The sequence below is a fragment of the Monodelphis domestica genome, chromosome 7, assembly GCF_027887165.1.
Source record: "Monodelphis domestica isolate mMonDom1 chromosome 7, mMonDom1.pri, whole genome shotgun sequence".
Lineage (NCBI taxonomy): Eukaryota > Metazoa > Chordata > Mammalia > Didelphimorphia > Didelphidae > Monodelphis > Monodelphis domestica.
In genome coordinates, this window is record NC_077233.1 from 189443125 (window position 1) to 189462772 (window position 19648).

The 19648-nt window shown below is 40.1% G+C and overlaps 1 protein-coding gene across 3 annotated transcripts in view; it reads right to left on the reverse strand.

Moving 5' to 3' along the window:
- Positions 1-19648, reverse strand: part of MYH11 (myosin heavy chain 11) — a 134361-nt gene that overhangs the window by 41244 nt on the left and 73469 nt on the right. For all 3 annotated transcript variants that reach the window (XM_001366001.5, XM_001365941.5, XM_007498607.3), the window contains 8 exons: positions 19508-19571; positions 15192-15290; positions 13762-13905; positions 8523-8618; positions 7465-7583; positions 6616-6768; positions 4575-4748; positions 752-925 (listed from right to left, as the gene is read on the reverse strand). In XM_001366001.5, the coding sequence (XP_001366038.1) occupies positions 752-925; positions 4575-4748; positions 6616-6768; positions 7465-7583; positions 8523-8618; positions 13762-13905; positions 15192-15290; positions 19508-19571 (1023 nt within the window). The remainder of the gene's footprint in view (positions 1-751; positions 926-4574; positions 4749-6615; positions 6769-7464; positions 7584-8522; positions 8619-13761; positions 13906-15191; positions 15291-19507; positions 19572-19648) is intronic.

Below are 19648 nucleotides of genomic sequence, written 5' to 3' on the forward strand. Positions count from 1 at the left end.
TCTACTTCCTACATCACTACCTATTGCATCTCAGAGCTATACAGAGTAGTGGACCTGACATCAGGAACACTTATCTTCCTGAGTTCAAATTCAGCTTCAGACACTTACTAGCTGTGTGACCCTGGGCAAGTCACTTAATCCTATTCCCTCTGTTTCCTAATCTAGAAAATGAGCTGGAGAAGGAGATAGCAAACCACTCCAGTATCTTTGCCAAGAAAACCCCAACTAAGGAGTGACTTAGTCATGACTGAAAGAACTGATGTGCCAGGCACTGTGCAAAGTGCATCATAAATATTATCTTATTTGTCCTCACAACAACTTGGGAGGAAGGTTTTTGTTGATGAGGAAACTGAGGCATACAATGGTTAAGTGACTTGCCCAATGTCACACAGCTACCACACTGGAACTTCCTGACTCAGAGCCCAGAAGGTATCTCCTGCACCTCCTTGACACAGATTTCTAATTCTTGCTCTGGAGTTTTTTGCATCCTCCTACACTGAGGCTTGTCCTGTTTGGATGGGATTAGAACAGTCTGATCTATTAGTGAGGGGAAAGATCAGATTTTTTTCTGGTCTTAAGATCCCACAATTCTCAAGTTACTCTTGAAGCCATGCTCCCATTTTTAGGTTCCATTTTGCCATTCTCATTTATATTTAGCAAGTTCTTGAGGGGAGGGTTGTAGAGCAATATTCACAGGAGAGAAGGATGTCCCGAGAGAGGAGGGAGTGGCTCCAGACAGGGGAACTAATACCTTTCCAGCATAGTGGATGATAGAGAACTCAGTCTTGTCCTTGAGCTGCTTCGGTTTCTGAAATTTCGGGTGATTACCCTGTTCTGAGCATAGCTTCTCCACAAAGGACTTGTCTGTGGCTTTGGGGAACCAGCATTCCTCATCCAGCAGGGCCAAGACACCAGGAGGGTTGTTCTGAAAGAAAAAAAATAGAGAGAAGAAAAGAAAAGAAAAGAAAGGCAGATCAGTCATAAGCAATTCGCAAAACAAACCAGAAAGTATTCAAACTGTGGAGAGAAGATGGAAGTTGGGGATGGTGGGAGGAGAAGGATGGGGAGATAAGGAGGAAGAGGCAGAGACAGAGAAAGAAGAAATTGGCAACTTTAGATAATTGTTTAATTTCAAAATATACAGGCATTCTCTGCCAGGCTATTATTTACTTCCTTCTCCTGGTCATTTCCCCAGGGCGTGTGACATAGTTCAAACTGATCAGATCTCCTGTTGGTCTTGACCTTTACTTGGCATCCATAGCCTCCTTTGCTACAAAGGAGTGGCTCATTCTCTCACACCTTCACTTTCTTAATAGAGTGTCAGGAGAGCCAAAGACACTCTGTGGCTAACAAACGCCAAAACATTAGACGAATTTTCCAAGTTTTATTCTTTTTGGCCCAGGAATGGTACATCTATAGAAGGAGAACTTCTTAAGTGAAGTCAGCAACAAGCATTTATTAAAGGCCTACTACATGCCAGGCACTGTACCAAGCAGCGAGGATAACCCATCTCTTAGCTCTGGGCATTTTCTCTGGTGGTTTCCCTGCCTGGAAGATTCTTTTCTACTTTGCCTACTCACCTCCCTGGCTTCCTTCAAATCCCAACTAAAATCTCGCCTTCTACAAGAAGTCTTCCCTAATCCTCTTACCCTCTCTAAATTATCTCCCATTTACCTCCTATATAACTTGTATTTATTTGTTTCAATGTTTCCTTTCCTTAGATCATAAACTCTTTGAAGGCAAGGAGTGTCTTTTTCTCTCTCTTTGTATCCTGAGCACTTAGCACAGTGCCTGGTGCATGAGAGTTACTTAAAATATTTTGTTGACAGATTGATTAACACAAAGGAAAGCAAAAGAACTATCCCTGTTCTCACAGGACTCAGGTCTACTGGAGGAGATAATATACCAATAACTATGGACAAACAATATACATATTATTTGTTGTTATATCCTATCTTTAATAACAAGTCTCTGTGCGTGCATATATAGATAAAGTTAAATATATACATGTATATGTATATATTTAGCCTCCCAATTTATCCTCTGTATTTGGGAGGCTTCATATAGGAGGCAAGAAGACAGAAGGAAACTCACTCCTCATGATCTCATGTAATAATGAAAGTAAAAATGAAAACCCTCAAACTGGCCAGATGTCCTGACAAGAAAATTAAAGACCAACATTAAAGAAGGAGCTCCAAAATAGCTCCAACACAACATCAAAAATATGTGTCATGAGACAACCATCAGAAGGAGAATGGGCTGGGACTGATTCCAAAGCTGTTATCAGAAACCATGCAAGAATTCCCAAAGGCACAACTAAATGGATAATAGAATCAAGGAATTAGAGGAATAAATAGAATCAACAATACAATAATCACCAGTCAACCATTGGAGACAACTAGGGAATCTCAGGAGATGATGAAATACAATAGTATGGAAATCAGTAAGGAAAATATGAAAATATCAAGAAATTACAGAGAACAGAATTCACATGACATGATGGCAGATGGCCTAGTCAAGTCAGAGAAAGAAATTAATAAAATAATTATATTTTTAAGATTGAGAAATAATACTGATGAAAAGGATGTATTTGGAGGATGAATGAGAGGAGCAAAACCAGCATTAATGGGGCCTCAAAAAAAAGTCTAAGGAAAACAATCTGAGCACCATATTTTAGGAAATTTACACAATGATCCAGTAAATACAAACTCAAGTGAAATTTGGTTAGAGAATGATGAGAAACCATAGCAGCAATCATAGCAGGTAACCAAGACAAGGAGGCTCATTTTGAGAAGTACTATTACTCTGATACAGTAGTTGGAAACTAATATATAGATATTCTAATATATACAGCCAAAAGGAATTGTTAGTTTCAAATCTGTCTAGCTTATCTCTAAGACAAAACCTAGGCAAAAGACACTTTTAAATCTTCCTGGACTGAAATGGGATAGTGGCAAAAGCTTGCATTTTCAAAGGTCTTCTCTTCCCAGTGTATGAAAAATTAGAAAAAGAAAAAAAGAAAGGAAAATGGCCAAAGCTGCTAAGTGGTACAAGTGGATGGAGCTCTGAGCCTTGAGTCAGGAAGACCTGGGTTTATGTGTGTGTGTTTGTGTGTATATTTTTGTTATTCAGTGATTTCAGTCATGTTCAACTCTTTGTGACCCCTTTTGGGGGGGTTTCTTGGCAAAGATACTGGAGTCATTTGCCGTTTATTTCTCCAACTCATTTTACAGAGGAGAAAACTGAGGCTGAAGTGAGTTGCTCAGGGTCACATAGCCAGTAAGTGTGTGAGGCCAGATATGAACTCAGGAAAATGAGTCTTCCTGACTTCAAGCACATATATATGTAAATATATGAACATAAATAATATGTGTATAATAACTATGTATATATATACACATGCATATATTTTTAAGTATATGTATATGTGTGTGCCCTTCTTTTAAAAAAATATCTTACTAGAGAAACTAACTTGATTAGAAACTATAAATAGAATTTCTACTTTATGCAAAGGCTTCCTTTAAGAGCAACTATCCCTACTTCAGTCAAGCAGTTGTTTACAGGTCATTAACTTTTAAACAAACAGGCCAGGCAGACAAATCCTAAGTTTAAGTTTTAAGAACCATTGCCAACTGACACCTGAGACCCATAAGTCAATCAACAAGGTTGTCCATTGGGTAAATCCTTGTGCCCAATATACAGTAATTCCATCAGAAGAAGGAAGGAAGGAAAGAAGGAAGGAAGGAAGGAAGGAAGGAAGGAAGAAAGAAAGAAAGAAAGAAAGAAAGGAAGAAAGAAAGAAAGAAAGAAAGAAAGAAAGAAAGAAAGAAAGAAAGAAAGAAAGAAAGAAAGAAAGAAAGAAAGAAAGAAAGAAAGAAAGAAAGAAAGAAAGAAAGAAAGAAAGAAAGAAAGAAAGGAAGGAAGGAAGGAAGGAAGGAAGGAAGGAAGGAAGGAAGGAAGGAAGAAAGAAAGGAAGGAAGAAGGGAAGGAGGGAAGGAGGGAAGGAGGGAGGGAAGGAAGGAAGGAAGGAAGGAAGGAAGGAAAGAAGGAAGGAAGGAAGGAAGGAAGGAAAGAAGGAAGGAAGGAAGGAAGGACGAAGGAAGGAGGGAGGGAGGGAGGGAGGAGGAAGGAGGGAGGGAGGGAGGAGGAAGGAGGGAGGGAGGGAGGGAAGGAAGGAAGGAAGGAAGGAAGGAAGGAAGGAAGGAAGGAAGGAAGGAAGGAAGGAAGGAAGGAAGGAGGGAGGGAGGGAGGAAGGAAGGGAAGGAAGGAAGGAAAAAGAGAAAGAAAGAAAGAAAGAAAGAAAGAAAGAAAGAAAGAAAGAAAGAAAGAAAGAAAGAAAGAAAGAAAGAAAGAAAGAAAGAAAGAAAGAAAGAAAGAAAGAAAGAAAGAAAGAAAGAAAGAAAGAAAGGAAGAAAGGAAGAAAGAAAGAAGAAAGAGAAAAAGAGAAAAAGGAGAAGAAAGAAAGAAAAAGAGAGAAAGAAAGAAAAAAGAGAAAGAGAGAAAGCAAGTAAGCAAGAAAGAAAATAAAGAAATAGTGGTATATATGTGTATAATACAGAAAGATGAAGTCTCACCGGCCTCTCAATCAGTTCAATGCAAGGTTGCAGATCCAGGCCAAAGTCAATAAAATTCCACTCAATTCCCTCCCTCTGATATTCCTCTTGCTCCAGAATAAACATGGTGTGGTTGAAGAGTTGTTGTAGTTTTTCATTTGTATAGTTGATGCAAAGTTGTTCAAAGGAGTTAACCTATAGACAAAGCAAACCGGGAGAGGTCCATGAACCACTAGACACAAAAGTGAAAAAAATTTATATTATCTTTCCTCAAAGTAAATTGGGCACTAGTGGCCCATGATTTCTTCCATCTAGCATAGTTTATCTTTTTTAGATTTCAACATATAATATGAACTTAGAAGCTAATGTCAAATAAAGTACATTCCATATCAAATTCAAAGCCAAAAAAAATTGCAATCTGACCAATAAATCTTAAAGATTTTTCTTTGCCCACTGGCAACAGAAAGTACAATAAAAATTATGTATATATGACACATATATATATATATATATATATTTCTGCTTACCATTGTTCCATTATTGCCAAAAGCAGAAAGGTATGTCTAATCAAATGATCTAAAAGTTACATCCACTGGGCTTGAGAATTTGGGATATAATAATGTATTTCAGTACTTCAAGGTAAGGTTGGTGCTGATGCTCTGGGAATTCACTTGAAACAAAAAAATAAGCTACACTTTGTTGTTGTTATTTAGTCAATTAGTCATGTCTGACTCATTATGATCCTACTTGAGGTTTTCTTGGCAGAGACACTGGAGAGGTTTGCCATTTCCTTCTCCAGCTCATTGTACAGAGGAGGAAACTGGAGCAAACAGGGAAGTGACTTGCTCAGGATCACACTTCCAGGAAGTGCTTGGGGTTGATTTTGAACTTGGGCCTTCCTGACTTCCAGCACTCTATTCATTGCACCACTTGGCCTCTCCAAAAACCACATTTGGAAAAAAATGAATTCAAGGTCTCCAGGAAGCTTAAGTTTCTAATCTTGCTTTATAGTTTAACTCCTCCCTCAATTGTGTCCACTCTATGATAAGAAAAACTGGCTTATCTTTAAGACAAAACCCAGGCAAAAGACACTTTTAAACCTTCCCAGCCTGAAGTGGGATGATGGTAAGAACTTGCGTTTTCAAAGACCTTCTCAACTTAGTGCATGAAAAACAAATAAAGAACAAAGACCTAAATTGCTAGATGGTATAGTAGATGGAACTCCAAATCTAGTCAGGAAACCTTGGGTTCAAATTTGATCTCAGACACTTCCTAGCTGTGTGATCCTGGACAAGTCACTTAAGCTCTGTCTGCCTCTGTTTCCTCAACTTTAAAATGAGAGATAATCGCACCTATATCTCTCAAGATTGTGGTGAGGAAAAATGAGATAATATTTGTTATATACTAAAGCGGTATATAAGGGGCAGTTGGGGGCAGTGGATAGAGGGCCAGGCCTAGAGTTAAGAGGATCTGTGTTCATATCTGAGCTCAGGTACTTCCTAGCTGTGTGACCCTGGGCAAGTCATTTAACCTCAATTTCTTTTTTTAAAATTTATTTATTTAATTAATTCATTTAGAATATTTTTCCATGGTTACATGATTCATATTCTTTCCCTCACCTCCCATAGCCAATGAGCAATTCCACTGGGTTTAACATGTGTCATTGATCAAAATATCTATTTCCCTTTTATTGATAATTGCACCAGGGTGATCATTTAGAGTCTACACCACCAATCATATCACCATCAACCCATGTGATCAAGCAGCTGTTTTTCTTCTATGTTTCTACTCCCACGGTTCTTTCTCTGAATTAATTCAATATCTTAATCCTTCCTGATCTTCTGTTTTAGAACTGATACTAAGACAGAAAATAAGAATTTTTTAAAAGTGCTATGTAAATGCTTGTTATTATTATAATAAATATAAATACTAATGATAAATGTTTATTATTTTCATTATTATAGCACCCAATCCCGCCATCTTGCTTTCTTAAGACAATTCTATTTCTCCAGAAAGATGCTGGATCACAAAGGTAACAGTCCTTGGTGCTCCTTGTCTTTACCTCAAAGATCTCAAATCCAGCAATGTCCAGGATCCCCAAAAAGGATGCTCCTTGTCTGTGAGTCTTATCTAGAGCCTTGTTCACCCGGGTCAGTATCCAGCGGAAAAGACGCTCGTATGTTGCTTTGGCCAGTGCTTCAATGGCAAAGTCAGCCTGGAGAGGTAAAGAAACCAAATGACTACTTGCAAAGACTCCTGTGAGTCAGGCCGACGTTGATTCCATGTTTAACTTTGCCTTCTTTCCAAACCTAACACCTTCCAAGAAAATGAAGGTGCCATTGCCACAAAAGAGAAACGGAAGATTTGGGGTCAGACTACAGGAGATACATTGGTTAGACATAGGAAATAGAGGCTGCTAGGTGGCTCGGTGGATAGAGAGCCAAGCCTGGAGACAGGAATTCCAGGGTTCAAATCTGGTCTGTGTGTCCCTGGGAAAGTCATTGAACTCCAACTGCCTAGCCCTTACCTCTCTTCTTCCTTGGAATCAATTCTTAATATAAATTCCAAGATGGAAGATAAGAGTTTGAAAAAAAAGACATAGGAAAAAAACTTTATGACCGTAGTGATTAAGGACTATTTGATAGGGAAATCGAGTAAGTCGATGAAGTACCTAAAGTGATTAAGGACTATTTGATAGGGAAATTGAATAAGTCGATGAAGTACCTAAATGATATTTAATTGGTGACAGGATGATTAAATACTGCTAAAAACTGAACCATTCTCATTCTGGAGATCTTTCAAGAGAGACAACAGGATGGATGATTCAGAGGGCAGGCTGCTTAAAAATGGTGCACTTGATCCTAGAAGGTCCCTTTCAGATCCAGGATTCCACAGTCCAATCCATTATTACCTGTTCTTTGGTTTGAGCCTTCTGTACCACATCCCGGCCAACCTTGATCCGGGGCGTAAGGATGGCCCTGGTGAAATCTGTCACGTTGATCCCCATTAGATGGCAAACTTTCTGAGCAGCTAGGAGGAGAAGCGACATCGATGAGATGGAAGACAGACAGGAAATTGTAAATTAAGGGGGGGAAAGTGACATTTCTGGGATCTGGAAATAAATCAATGATTTCAGGGATAATTCAGGTCTAGACTCTAGGGGAGGAGTTATGGTCTATGCTACCAGATGGCAAAATTCCTTGAAGGCAGGGATGGAATCTGACATGTTTATCTCTTCCCAATCCATGCCTGAAATATAATAGGCACTTAATGAGTGTTTGTTGAAGGGGCAGCTGGGTTGCTCAGTGGATAGAGCATCAGGCTTGGAGACAGGAGGTCCTGGGTTCAAATATGGCCTCAGACACTTCCTAGCTGTGTGGTCCTGGGCAAGTCACCTACCCCGCATTGCCTAGCCCTTATCGCTCTTCTGCCTTGGAGCCAATACATAGTATTGATTCCAAGACAGAAGGTAAGGATTATTTTTAAAAAGTAATGAATAAGGGATCTATGAGTGGGTGATACGACTTCTGCCTCAACTTCTTGAGACCAATCCCAAATAAATTCAATCTAATGAGCATTTATTAAGTGCCTACTATATGAAAGGGATTATGTTAGATTCTGGGAATAAGAAGAGAAAACAACTAAACAAGAGTCCTTACTCTCAAAAGCAAGTACTGTTGGGGGTCATTTATTTATCCTGGTACCAAAAGTATGGAATGATGGGAGCTAGTGGCACTGTGAATAGTGTGCTAGACTTGGGATCTAAATTAAATTAGTTTTAAAAATTCCTTTTAGTTAAAAAAGAGTTAAATGAAGGAGTTGCAAATCTGAAAATCCAGTCCCCAGTAATTCAGCAGTTTCCAGGCTTCATAGTTTCTAATAATAAACCACTAAGTATGATCTGCTCGGATAATATTGTACAAAATATCTTTCACTCCAAATGTTTTGAAATAATGGGGGAAAAAATACCTGTGTTATCTGGCATCGATGCTTGATCTGTATTTCTTTCCTTCTTAAAGACAATATTTCCAAGCTGCAGGACAGAGGAAACCACCTTCAACATGGCTGTGGTGGGAGAGAGAGGAGACAAGACATAAGTCTCAAACAAAGACAACTTACAAGTGAGGATTTTAAGAATCATTAGAGGACATGTAGGTAGCCCAGTGTCTAAAGCACTACACCTGGATCCAAGAGGATCCAAGTTCAAGTTTGAGCTCAGATATTTTTTTAGCAGTGAGATCCTGGGCAAGTCACTTAACCTCAATTGCCCCCCCACCCCCATTGCTCTTCTGTCTTAGAACAGATACTAAGACAGAAGGTAAGAGTTTTTTAAAAAATCATTAGAAACCTGAGGGTGCTATTTTGTGTCAGGAAAGGGAAAATAGCAGAGTTTCCTACTCAAAAAATGGGTTAAAATTAATGAGTTTAATTGCTATAAGGTTGTCTGCATGTCATATATTAAGATAAATTGATCTAGGATGCAAATGTGTCCAGATTAATAACATGTTTAGCATTATTTGCTAAATGATCAAATTGGTTTGGCTTTAGATAAAAGACATATTTCTAAAGGGAAAAAGTGACTGTAACCAATTTATAGAAACATGGTCTGAGTCATTCTCAAAAAACAAAAACAGAAACAGAAAAAAAAAACAAAAAAACAAGAATGATCCAAAATCTCTAATAAATAGAAATTAAAATAACTCTTAGATATAACCTTCTCTCCCTTAGATTGCCAAAGATCACTAAAAACAATAAAATTGGCTAGACGACATAGTGAACAGCAAATTATAATGTTGATTATAAACAAAAATTGGTTCAATCTTTTCTTTTTTTTGAAACCTTTACTTTCTGTCTTAGAACCAATTCTAAAGACTGAAGGACAGGGGCTAGGCAGTTGGGCTAAGCGATTTGCCCAAAGTCAGACGGCTAGGAAGTACCTCTGGTCAGATTTGAACCCAACTCCCCTTGACTCTAAGCCTACTCTCTATCCACTAACCCAACTAGCTTCCCCCTCAATCTTTTTTTTTTTAAGATAACATGGCTCCATCCAGTAAGGATTCCAAAAGGGTCTATACTCTTTGATCCCCATCTTTAGGACTGTACCCTAAGAATGTTATTGAGAGGGGCAGCTGGTGGATGGAGAGCCAGACCCAGAGATGGGAGTTCCCAGGTTCAAATCTGATCACTTCCCAGCTGTGTGACCCTGGGCAAGTCACTTAACCCCATTTGCTAAGCCCTTGTCCTGTCTCAGAGTTGTTACTAAGACAGAAAAGTAAGGGTTAAAAAAAGAGATTACAAATTACAAATGAATTTCTTGAAGGATGTTTTCACACAAAGCGTTCTCTATACTGGTGAAATGAGAGGAACTAACAAATATAAAGAATATTAATATAGAAAACACATTAATCGATTTATCTTTGGAACCGCAGACTACAAATGTAACCCTTTTAATATTAATTAATAATACTATTATAAATTATAAATAATGAATAAGTAGTCAATGAATACATTTAAACCGATTAATTTAATGTATGTTTAATTGAATTATTCCACTTGGCCAGTAGATGTCATTTAAGGTCAACCTAATTTGATTGCTTTGAGGAGTTTCCCTTGGGTGAAGGATGCTTATTCCTCTTGCTCCAGGCTTTCCTTTAGATCTTCAGAAGAGCTTAACCTATTCCACTATAGAAGCAGTGTGACTGAAGAAGCATTGATTGCTGTTGTTTAGTCTTTTCAATTGTGCCCAAACCCTTTGGGGATTTTCTTTTCCTTTTTTTTTCTTAAAACCCTTACCTCCAGCCTTAGAATCAGTACTGTATATTGGTTCCAAGGCAGAAGAACAGTAAGGGCTAGATAATGGGGTCAAGTGACTTGCCCAGGGTCACACAGCTGGGAAGTGTCTGAGGTCAGATTTGAACCCAGGACCTCCAATCTCTAATCCTAGTTCTCAAATCACGAGCCACCCAGCTGCCCCATCCATTTGGGGTTTTCTTGACAAAGATGCTAGAAGGTTTGACATTTTCTTGTCCAGCTCATTTTCCAGGTGAGGAAACTGAGACAAAAGGGCTAAATGACTTCCTCAGGATCTCACAGCTCATATAAGTGTCTGAGGCCAAATTTGAACTCAGGTTTTTCTGATTGCAGGCCCAGCACTCTATCCATTGTACCACTCAGCTGCTCAAAATGCTTTGGACTAGGAGTGAAAAGAATTCTAATTTCCATTAGAATGAGCTCCTTGAGAGCAGACTGTGTTTTTGCCTTGAGGGGGGTGGGGGAGGCATCCCCAGTACTTAGCACAGTGCCTGGCACACAGATGTGCTTCATAGATGTTTGCCAACTGACTAACTGATGGATTCTGTCATCCACTAACTACAGCGAGGCCTTAAGCAACCTTTCCTTTTCTGGACCTAGTTTTCTCTTTCAAAAAAATAAAGTATCAAGAGGTAGTGATGTGGCACCGTGGATAGAGAACCAGGACTGGAGGGAAGGTCCTGGGTTCAAATCTGACCTCAGACACTAGCTGGGTGACCCTGGTCAAGTTACTTAATCCCCATGACCTAGGCCTTCCCACTCTCTTGTCTTGGAACCAATACGAAGTATGGATTCTAAGACGGATTCCGGTAAGAATTTAAGATAAATAATTAAAACAAGATCCAAGATACTTCCCAGCTCCACTATTCTATCGTGAATGGAGTCAGAGTCCTTTCTTAGGCCACTTAATTGTTTATTATTAAATTTCATTAAATGTTTATTATTGTTTATTAATATTATAATCATGTAAATTATAATGATATATAATTATAACATGTAATATGATTGGGTAAATTATAATTTGTATAATTATATGTCATATTATATTATTATTTATTATTATTATTATTAGGTCACTTAAAATGTTTCGCTGACTCCTACTAAACAACAATTCCTCAGAGCCTCAGTTTTCCTCAGCCATAAAACGAGGGGATCGGCCTAAATGGCTGCGTAAGCCCTTCTGCCTCTCCCTCGGTGATCTCATGGCATCTTATTTCGCCTTTGTAGCCCCATCGCCCGGGCTTCCGAGGGGCAGCACGGGAGCCCTGACGTGGAGGCGGGAGGCGCCCTGGCTGGTGGGGCCATCAGAGCTTCCGAGGGGCAGCACGGGAGCCCTGACGTGGAGGCGGGAGGCGCCCTGGCTGGTGGGGCCATCAGAGCTTCCGAGGGGCAGCACGGGAGCCCTGACGTGAAGCGGGGAGGCGCCCTGGCTGGTGGGGCCATCAGAGCTTCCGAGGGGCAGCACGGGAGCCCTGACGTGAGGCGGGGAGGCGCCCTGGCTGGTGGGGCCATCAGAGCTTCCGAGGGGCAGCACGGGAGCCCTGACGTGAGGCGGGGAGGCGCCCTGGCTGGTGGGGCCATCAGAGCTTCCGAGGGGCAGCAAGGGAGCCCTGACGTGGAGGCGGGAGGCGCCCTGGCTGGTGGGGCCATCAGAGCTTCCGAGGGGCAGCACGGGAGCCCTGACGTGAGGCGGGGAGGCGCCCTGGCTGGTGGGGCCATCAGAGCTTCCGAGGGGCAGCAAGGGAGCCCTGACGTGGAGGCGGGAGGCGCCCTGGCTGGTGGGGCCATCAGAGCTTCCGAGGGGCAGCACGGGAGCCCTGACGTGAAGCGGGGAGGCGCCCTGGCTGGTGGGGCCATCAGAGCTTCTGAGGGGCAGCACGGGAGCCCTGACGTGAGGCGGGGAGGCGCCCTGGCTGGTGGGGCCATCAGAGCTTCCGAGGGGCAGCAAGGGAGCCCTGACGTGGAGGCGGGAGTCGCCCTGGCTGGTGGGGCCATCAGAGCTTCCGAGGGGCAGCACGGGAGCCCTGACATGAAGCGGGGAGGCGCCCTGGCTGGTGGGGCCATCAGAGCTTCTGAGGGGCAGCACGGGAGCCCTGACGTGAGGCGGGGAGGCGCCCTGGCCGTTGGAGCCATCAGAGCTCGGGGTAGCCATGAGGCCCACGGCCCAGGCCCCCGTTCTCCTCAGTTCTGGTTTCACAGTTTACAGGTACATGTTTACACACGTTCCACTAGAGGTTTTCGTTTCCCTAATCCATCATGAGGTGTTTTTGAATGGGCTCAATGAAAAGAAATAAGCTCCCCCCCCCCAAAAAAAAAGCCTTACAACCAAAAATTCAAAGGAAAGAAGAAAAATCTTGACTGAAATGGAACAAAATGAGTCCTTCTCAAAGACTCCCTCTTCTAGGGGCAGCTTTGCCTGTATCTGGACTAATTATAATACTAATACAATGGCGGTAGGAATAATGAACATTTCTCTAAATACTTTAAGATTTGCAAAGAGCTTTGCAAATATTTTCTCCTTTGTTCCCCTCCACAAACTCGGGAGGGGAGGACTATGATTATCTCCATTTTATAGAGGAGGAAACTAAGGCAGGGAGTGATTGAGTGCCTTATCCAGTCATAGAGCAAGCATCTGAGCTGGGATTTGAACTCGGGTCTTCATGATACTAGGTCCAATGCTACATGTACTGGGCTGCCTGCAGGCACTGTCCTATCAATAGTGAACCAGCCAATGACTGGGTTGGCTGAGGAGATCGTTTGCCGCCTTGTGTTCTCTAATGGATTTGTTCTGGGGCTTTTGCCATGGATATTCTGAGAGCTCCTGGGCCCGTCCTGTGCATCAGAAAGGATCCTAGGGAGGACAGTGTGTCCTCCATCACTGATTCTTAGTGACTAAGCTCAGCCTGGCCTCCTTAGACAAGAGCTGCTCCACAGAAAACGCCAGGACATGAGGGAGGAAATCTTTGCGGTATTTGATGGCTATTTCTGAGTGACCATCATCTTGGGTTATATCTAACCCAGAAAAATGGTCTTAAAGAATTACAATTTTGAGAAAAATAATTCTTATTTAAATGACTCATAGAGCATAGTCTGATACCATTTTCTCCCATTTATTTAAAGTTGTAACATTAACATGGCTTTACCCTTAGGGGCGTACCAGGGGGGAGAAATGAACATTTTAAAAATAAACCTTTATATCTGCAAAAGATTTTTTCTTTTTTCCCCAAAGATGAGCCCAGAATATCACAATTTTCCTTCATTTAAGCTCTAATCTCTAGTATCACAAGAGCAGAAATCTCCTTTTTTGTCTCAAAAGAACACTTTGATGCCGACACCCAAGAGTATGTATCTAAGAGAGTACTTTGGGGCCCTAGACTTAAGGTTCTTAGAGCCTCACCAAGCTGTTCTTCTTCGCTGAAACCCATAATGCCCATGGCCTCCAGGGTCTCCTGGAACATCTCATCGTCCTGGGCAGCAGGAATGGGTACAAAGCCATTGGAGAGAAATGTATAGTTGTTGAAGCCTTCAAGTAATAAATCATCTGGAAGGAGATAATGAAGGTAAAGTCATTAGGATGACATTTTTCTTTCAATAGTTAGCATTCATGATTCCATGACAGTGATAAGTCCAAAAGGATTTAGAGACCAGCCTGCTTCCACTTTCTCATCTCCAAAAGAATGGAGGGGGTTGTAAAAAAAAAAAAAAGAAAACCTTTGCTCTTCATGCTTAATTTGGTAGATATCATTACTGAAGACATAGAGCTGTCTCCAAGCCTGGAAAAAAGATAAATCTTTTACATCAAACTTAGTTTTCATAGTTCAAGTGACTTGGAAACTAATGTGATAAACCAAAGGCTGAATTAAAGCCTTTGGAGTAGCTCATATGAACAAAGAAATGCTGAATTGAATATTTTGCCAATACCTCATTATTCAGGAAAATGGAGGCAAGAAGAAAATGGAAAAATAAAATCTAATAGTCCCAATTCTCTTTTTCTCTTTTACTTTTCACCAGTTATTAACAAGAATTAGAATTGCCTAGAAGTTTCACCTCCTCTCTTGTTCCTGCTCCATTTTCAGTAGGGGGTATTCAAAGAGAAGGCCAAGAGGTGAATAACAAAAGAAAGAGAAAGAAAAGTAAATGGACTGGATAATTCACAAATTGGATTATTAGTTCTCAAATTACTGAGTGTTAACTTTATTTGGTCTTGTGATACGTTAGAGGAGAATTCAGCAATCACGAGTCAGAGGTAATAGTTTCTTTCTTTTTAATGGCCATTTGGGTACTCACTAGTATCCTGAGGGTCAGGCAGAATTTATCAGATCTGAGGAATAAAAGGTGTCAAAACCATATCACTCCTTTTTCCTTTTTAGGGCCCAGGCCATTATTTCTTTTTTTTCTTTTCTTTTCTTTTCTTTTCTTTTCTTTTCTTTTCTTTTCTTTTCTTTTCTTTTCTTTTCTTTTCTTTTCTTTTCTTTTCTTTTCTTTTCTTTTCTTTTCTTTTCTTTCCTTTTCTTTTCTTTTCTTTTCTTTTTTTAACTCTTACCTTCTGGCTTGGAATCAATATTGTGTTTTAACTAAACTTTGTATTTTTAACCCCTTACCTTCTTTCTTGGATTTAATACCATGTATTGGGGTTCCAAGGCAGAATAATGGTAAAGGTTAGGCGATGGGGGTTAAGAGACTTGCCCACGGTCATAGAGCTAGGAAATGGCTAAGCCCATATTTGAACCTAGGACCTCTGGTCTCTAGGCTTGCTCTCTATCTATGGAGCTACCTAGCTGCTTCAGGCCACTCAATTTCTTGTCTAATTCTTGTCCAGACACTTACTTTTCATTTGTTCCTTAGCCCCAGCAATCATATAATAAAAGATATGAAATGTCCTTTCATCTCTTGCTTGGCGAATGGCACGTGACTTTTCCAGCAGGTCTGATTGGGAAGAATCAAGGATTCTGACTGTCCAAAAGGTGTCCTCCCTTGCAGTAGCCGAATCATCCCCATAGCTCCCATCCAACAAAGGATGCTTTGGGGGAAGCATCCAAAACCCTAAAGTGGCTAGAAGTTCTCACACTTTGAAAACAACTTCTTTTATTCTAGAAATGAGCTAGATGGCAATGTTGAACCTTTTATCCCAGCCCACCCCAATCCTTTCCACACAGAGACTCATTAAAGAATTGATATGCCATTTCCTTCTTTTTCAGGGAGGTATGTAGTAGGCACTTCAGTGTTGTCTCTCCTATTAGATGTGGCTGTTCTGAGAGCAGGGGAAGTCTTGTTTTTCTACCTGTGTCTGCAGTAACCAACTTATTAATTGACTGATTGATTAAAAGGAGCAATAGTAGATCACTAGTTCTGAATCATCAGCCTCTTCTGCCCTGATGGTAGACAATCAGGCTAAACAAGACCTTGGGGTGTCTGTGACAGACCTAAAGCATAGATTGAAAAGAAAGAAATAATGGAGGGGAATAAAAGGCAAAGGAAGCAGTGGAAGGGTTTAAAAAATAGAAAGGGCAAAGGCAGAAGAGAAAGACAGAGAAAGGGGTCTGTCTATAAGGTAGGGAATCTCAAGAGTGCTGCTACCAATAGATTGAAAAGAAAGAAATAATGGAGGGGAATAAAAGGCAAAGGAAGCAGTGGAAGGGTTTAAAAAATAGAAAGGGCAAAGGCAGAAGAGAAAGACAGAGAAAGGGGTCTTTCTATAAGGTAGGGAATCTCAGAGTGCTGCTACCAATTGTTTGACAGCATTCATTATGATAGCCTCCTAAGGATGGACAGCTGAGATCAGATGGGTAACTACTTAGGAAGAAAATGATAGAGCAGAGATTATTTATGTACCATCCACGAACTTTGTTTTTGTTGTAGTTGTTATGAATTGTATTTCAAACATTTGGTTTTCTTTGTCATCCTATGTACTTTATGCATTTGAAATCACTATTCTAAGCATGCTTTAAATAAACAATAAATTAAGTTTAAAGGATAAAATTAAATTATTAATTACATGAATAAAGTTTAAATTAATGATAAATTAATAAACTATGCATAGATTCATTAATTCTAAGAATAACATTTTAAGTGAATAATAAATTCTAAGCTTCTGACTGCCACTGTGCTACATGGCTTGATGGGGATACGATTGGGGTTTTGATGTTAAAAGATCACTCTACTGCAAATATGAATAACATGGAAATAGGTTTTGAACAATGATACACTTATAACCCAGTGGAATTGTTTGTCAGCTCCAGGAGGGGGGAGGGAAAGAACATGAAAAAATATTCTAAATAAATTAAAAAAAAAAGAATTCCTGTGCTAGAAAACTTCTGGTCATTAGTATTAAAGAAACTCTCACTTTTCCCTTTAAATGAAAAGCTAATTGACTAATAATTTGGGACCTACTGTGTGGAAAGAAATCAAGCAGTTAGGTTGCACAGTGCATAGAGTAATGGATCTAGAGTCAGGAAGTTTCATCTTCTTGAGTTCAAATCTGATATTAGACCCTTAATAGTTATATGACCCTGGGCAAGTCACTTAACCCTGTTTGCCTCAGTTCCCTCTTCAGTAAAATGAGCTGGAGAAGGAAATGGCAAACTACCTCATTATCTTTGCCAAAAAAAAAAAACCAAACCCAAACAAAGTCAAGAAGAACTGAAGAGTCAGCCACAAACAAAGAAGGTAAGGTAGGTTGTGGGACGGGGGTCAGACAAAGATGAGCTTAAGAATGAAGAAGAGTAAAAACCTGGGCCATTAGGTCAATGGGGATGTTCCAAGCAGGGCTGGCCCATCTCAGAAGGGAGCATACCCTTAGAGGATGAGGGATGGGACAACACTGGCCAGCTCCCTCTGGGAATCTACTTCATGATCTGGACTTATGGAAAGTTGCCCAGCCTGATTCATGTCAGTCATCCCTCTGGTCACTAACAACTTCAGTTTCTCTAACAAATATTTTGGCACCTGATCATGGCCTCTGCTATCATTCTTCAGGCTGTTTTTTGAAGGGGGTAGGGTGGGTGAGGAGGTGGGAAGTTTTATTAAGAGAAAATAACAGCCAAAGTTTATGTGTTCAGCTGTCTGAAAGCCAACTGGCCATATGTAGCATTGGCTGAACCACAGAGATTCTGGAGATCCTCTCCAAGATGAGCTTTGAATTCAAGGTGGGTGGGCGGTAGGACTTGAGAGTAAAAATCTTAACTAACAAAATGCACCCTTTTTTTTTTGGTGAAAGAATGAGTCAAATAAATAGAAATGGACAAGACAGATCCCAGAAAGCAAAATGATTTTGCAAAGGAAAGAGCCATTGGGCTTGAAGGGTTTTATTTATATTCCCTTTATTCAGTAACTCTGCTGTTGTGGAAGAAATGAAATTAAGGGACAATTAGAGATATCAGGAATGAGATTTTAGGGGAAGTGGGGAAAGAAAAAGGGAGAGAACTAGCATTTATTAAGCTCCTGTTACATGCTAGACACTGTGCTGAGGGCTTTACAAATATTGTGTCATTTGATTAGGGATTGTTATAACTAGCAATTCTGACTCCTAGGGCAAGCAGTAGGATGGATGCCTTCAAAACAACTTTTTAGTAAAAATAATAGCATTTATAGTGCTTTAAGGTTTTGCAAAATGCTTTGCAAATGTTACTTTATCTGATCCTCACAACAACCCCGAGGAAGTAGGTACTATTATTATCCCCTTTTTACAGATGAGGAAACTTAATCTGGGAGAGGGTAAGTGACTTGCCTAGGGTCATACTAATCAATAAGGTTGTGGCTTTTGGAAGAAGGGGGAGAGAGTACATAACATGTTAGCTTCCTATTTTAACTAATGAATCTTTTCTAACCAGGTACTAAGAATAGAGCCTGGAATACATATTCTGTCAAAGCTCTGCAGTTTGAAGCTTAGAATTTATTATTCATTTAAAGTGTTATTCTTAGAATTAAGGAATTTAGTCATTATTTGATTAATTTATCATTACTTTAAACTTTATGTGATTAATAATTTAATTTTATCCTTTAAACTTAATTCATTGTTCATTTCAAAAACACTTAGCATAGTATTTTTAAATGCATAAAGTACATAGGATGACAAAGAAAACTAAATGTTTGAAATACGATTAACAACAAAGGATCAAAGGGGAAGAAGGAGTGGTGAAGAAAGGAGAGACAACTACTACTCAAGGAAAAAAGGCAGATTCTGTTGGCCCACAATGTAAAGGACAAAGGAAAATTCAGGGAAGAATTTGAGAGAGAAGCATGATTAGCGATCATGCCCTGAATTTTCTTTTCCTAAAAGGTAGGGATTTTGCTTGAATTATCTGGGTACTTGTCTCATTTTTTACTTACATAGTCATATAGTTCCTAAGTCCTTAGATTTATGTCCATGAAAATACTATCTGCCATGCACTGCTCTCTCCCATATGAATGTTAAATTATTTTTTCTTTAAGGCAGATAATCAAGAGATAAAGAATTATGTATTAAGAATATTAGAAGGCAATTTAGACATCATCTCAATTGTTATTCAGTTGTGTCCAACTCTTTGTGATACCTTTTGGGGTGTTTTTGGCAAAGATACTGGTGATTTGCCATTCCCTCTCCAGTTCATTTTCCAGATGGAGAAACTGAGGCAAACAGAGCTAACTTTCTTGTCTGGGGTCACGCAACTAGTAACTTCCTGAATCTAAGCCTGGCACTCTGTCCACTATGCCACCATGTCATCATAGGCTCAGAGATTAGAAGCCGCCTTGCTCGACTTCCCTCATTTTACAGATGAGAAAACTGAGGCCCCAAAATGTGAAGAAATGAAAAGATTTTGCTAAAAACTTACACAATGCCCATATTCTGCCAGACAAGTATTCTATGGGCAGAAATGGAATGCCAAAATGGGATTTCAGTCAGTGAAATCATTGACTGTTGCCCAAGATGCTCTTTAATTCAATAATATGACCATATTCCCCAACATTCTCCCTAATATTCCCCATGCATCCAAACCTCTGAGAGAAAAGAAAGGGGCAAATGCAAGGATAGAGGCTCTTCTTCTCTGCTCATGACATCCACAATAAATTTTGATATTCCTAGATGTCCAAAATGACTGTTGACACCACTCCTCTCAGCTCTCTTTAGTAAAATTCCATATTTTCTAGTCTTCTATAAAGGATACATGTTTCAATGTTGGCTCCCACGATGTAGCCGGTGACATCAAAGTTGATGCGGATGAATTTGCCCTATTAACAAGAAATGTTTTTGTATGGCTACTAATTAATATGCTTCTGTGCTATACTTTAAGAAGGGAAGAATGAAA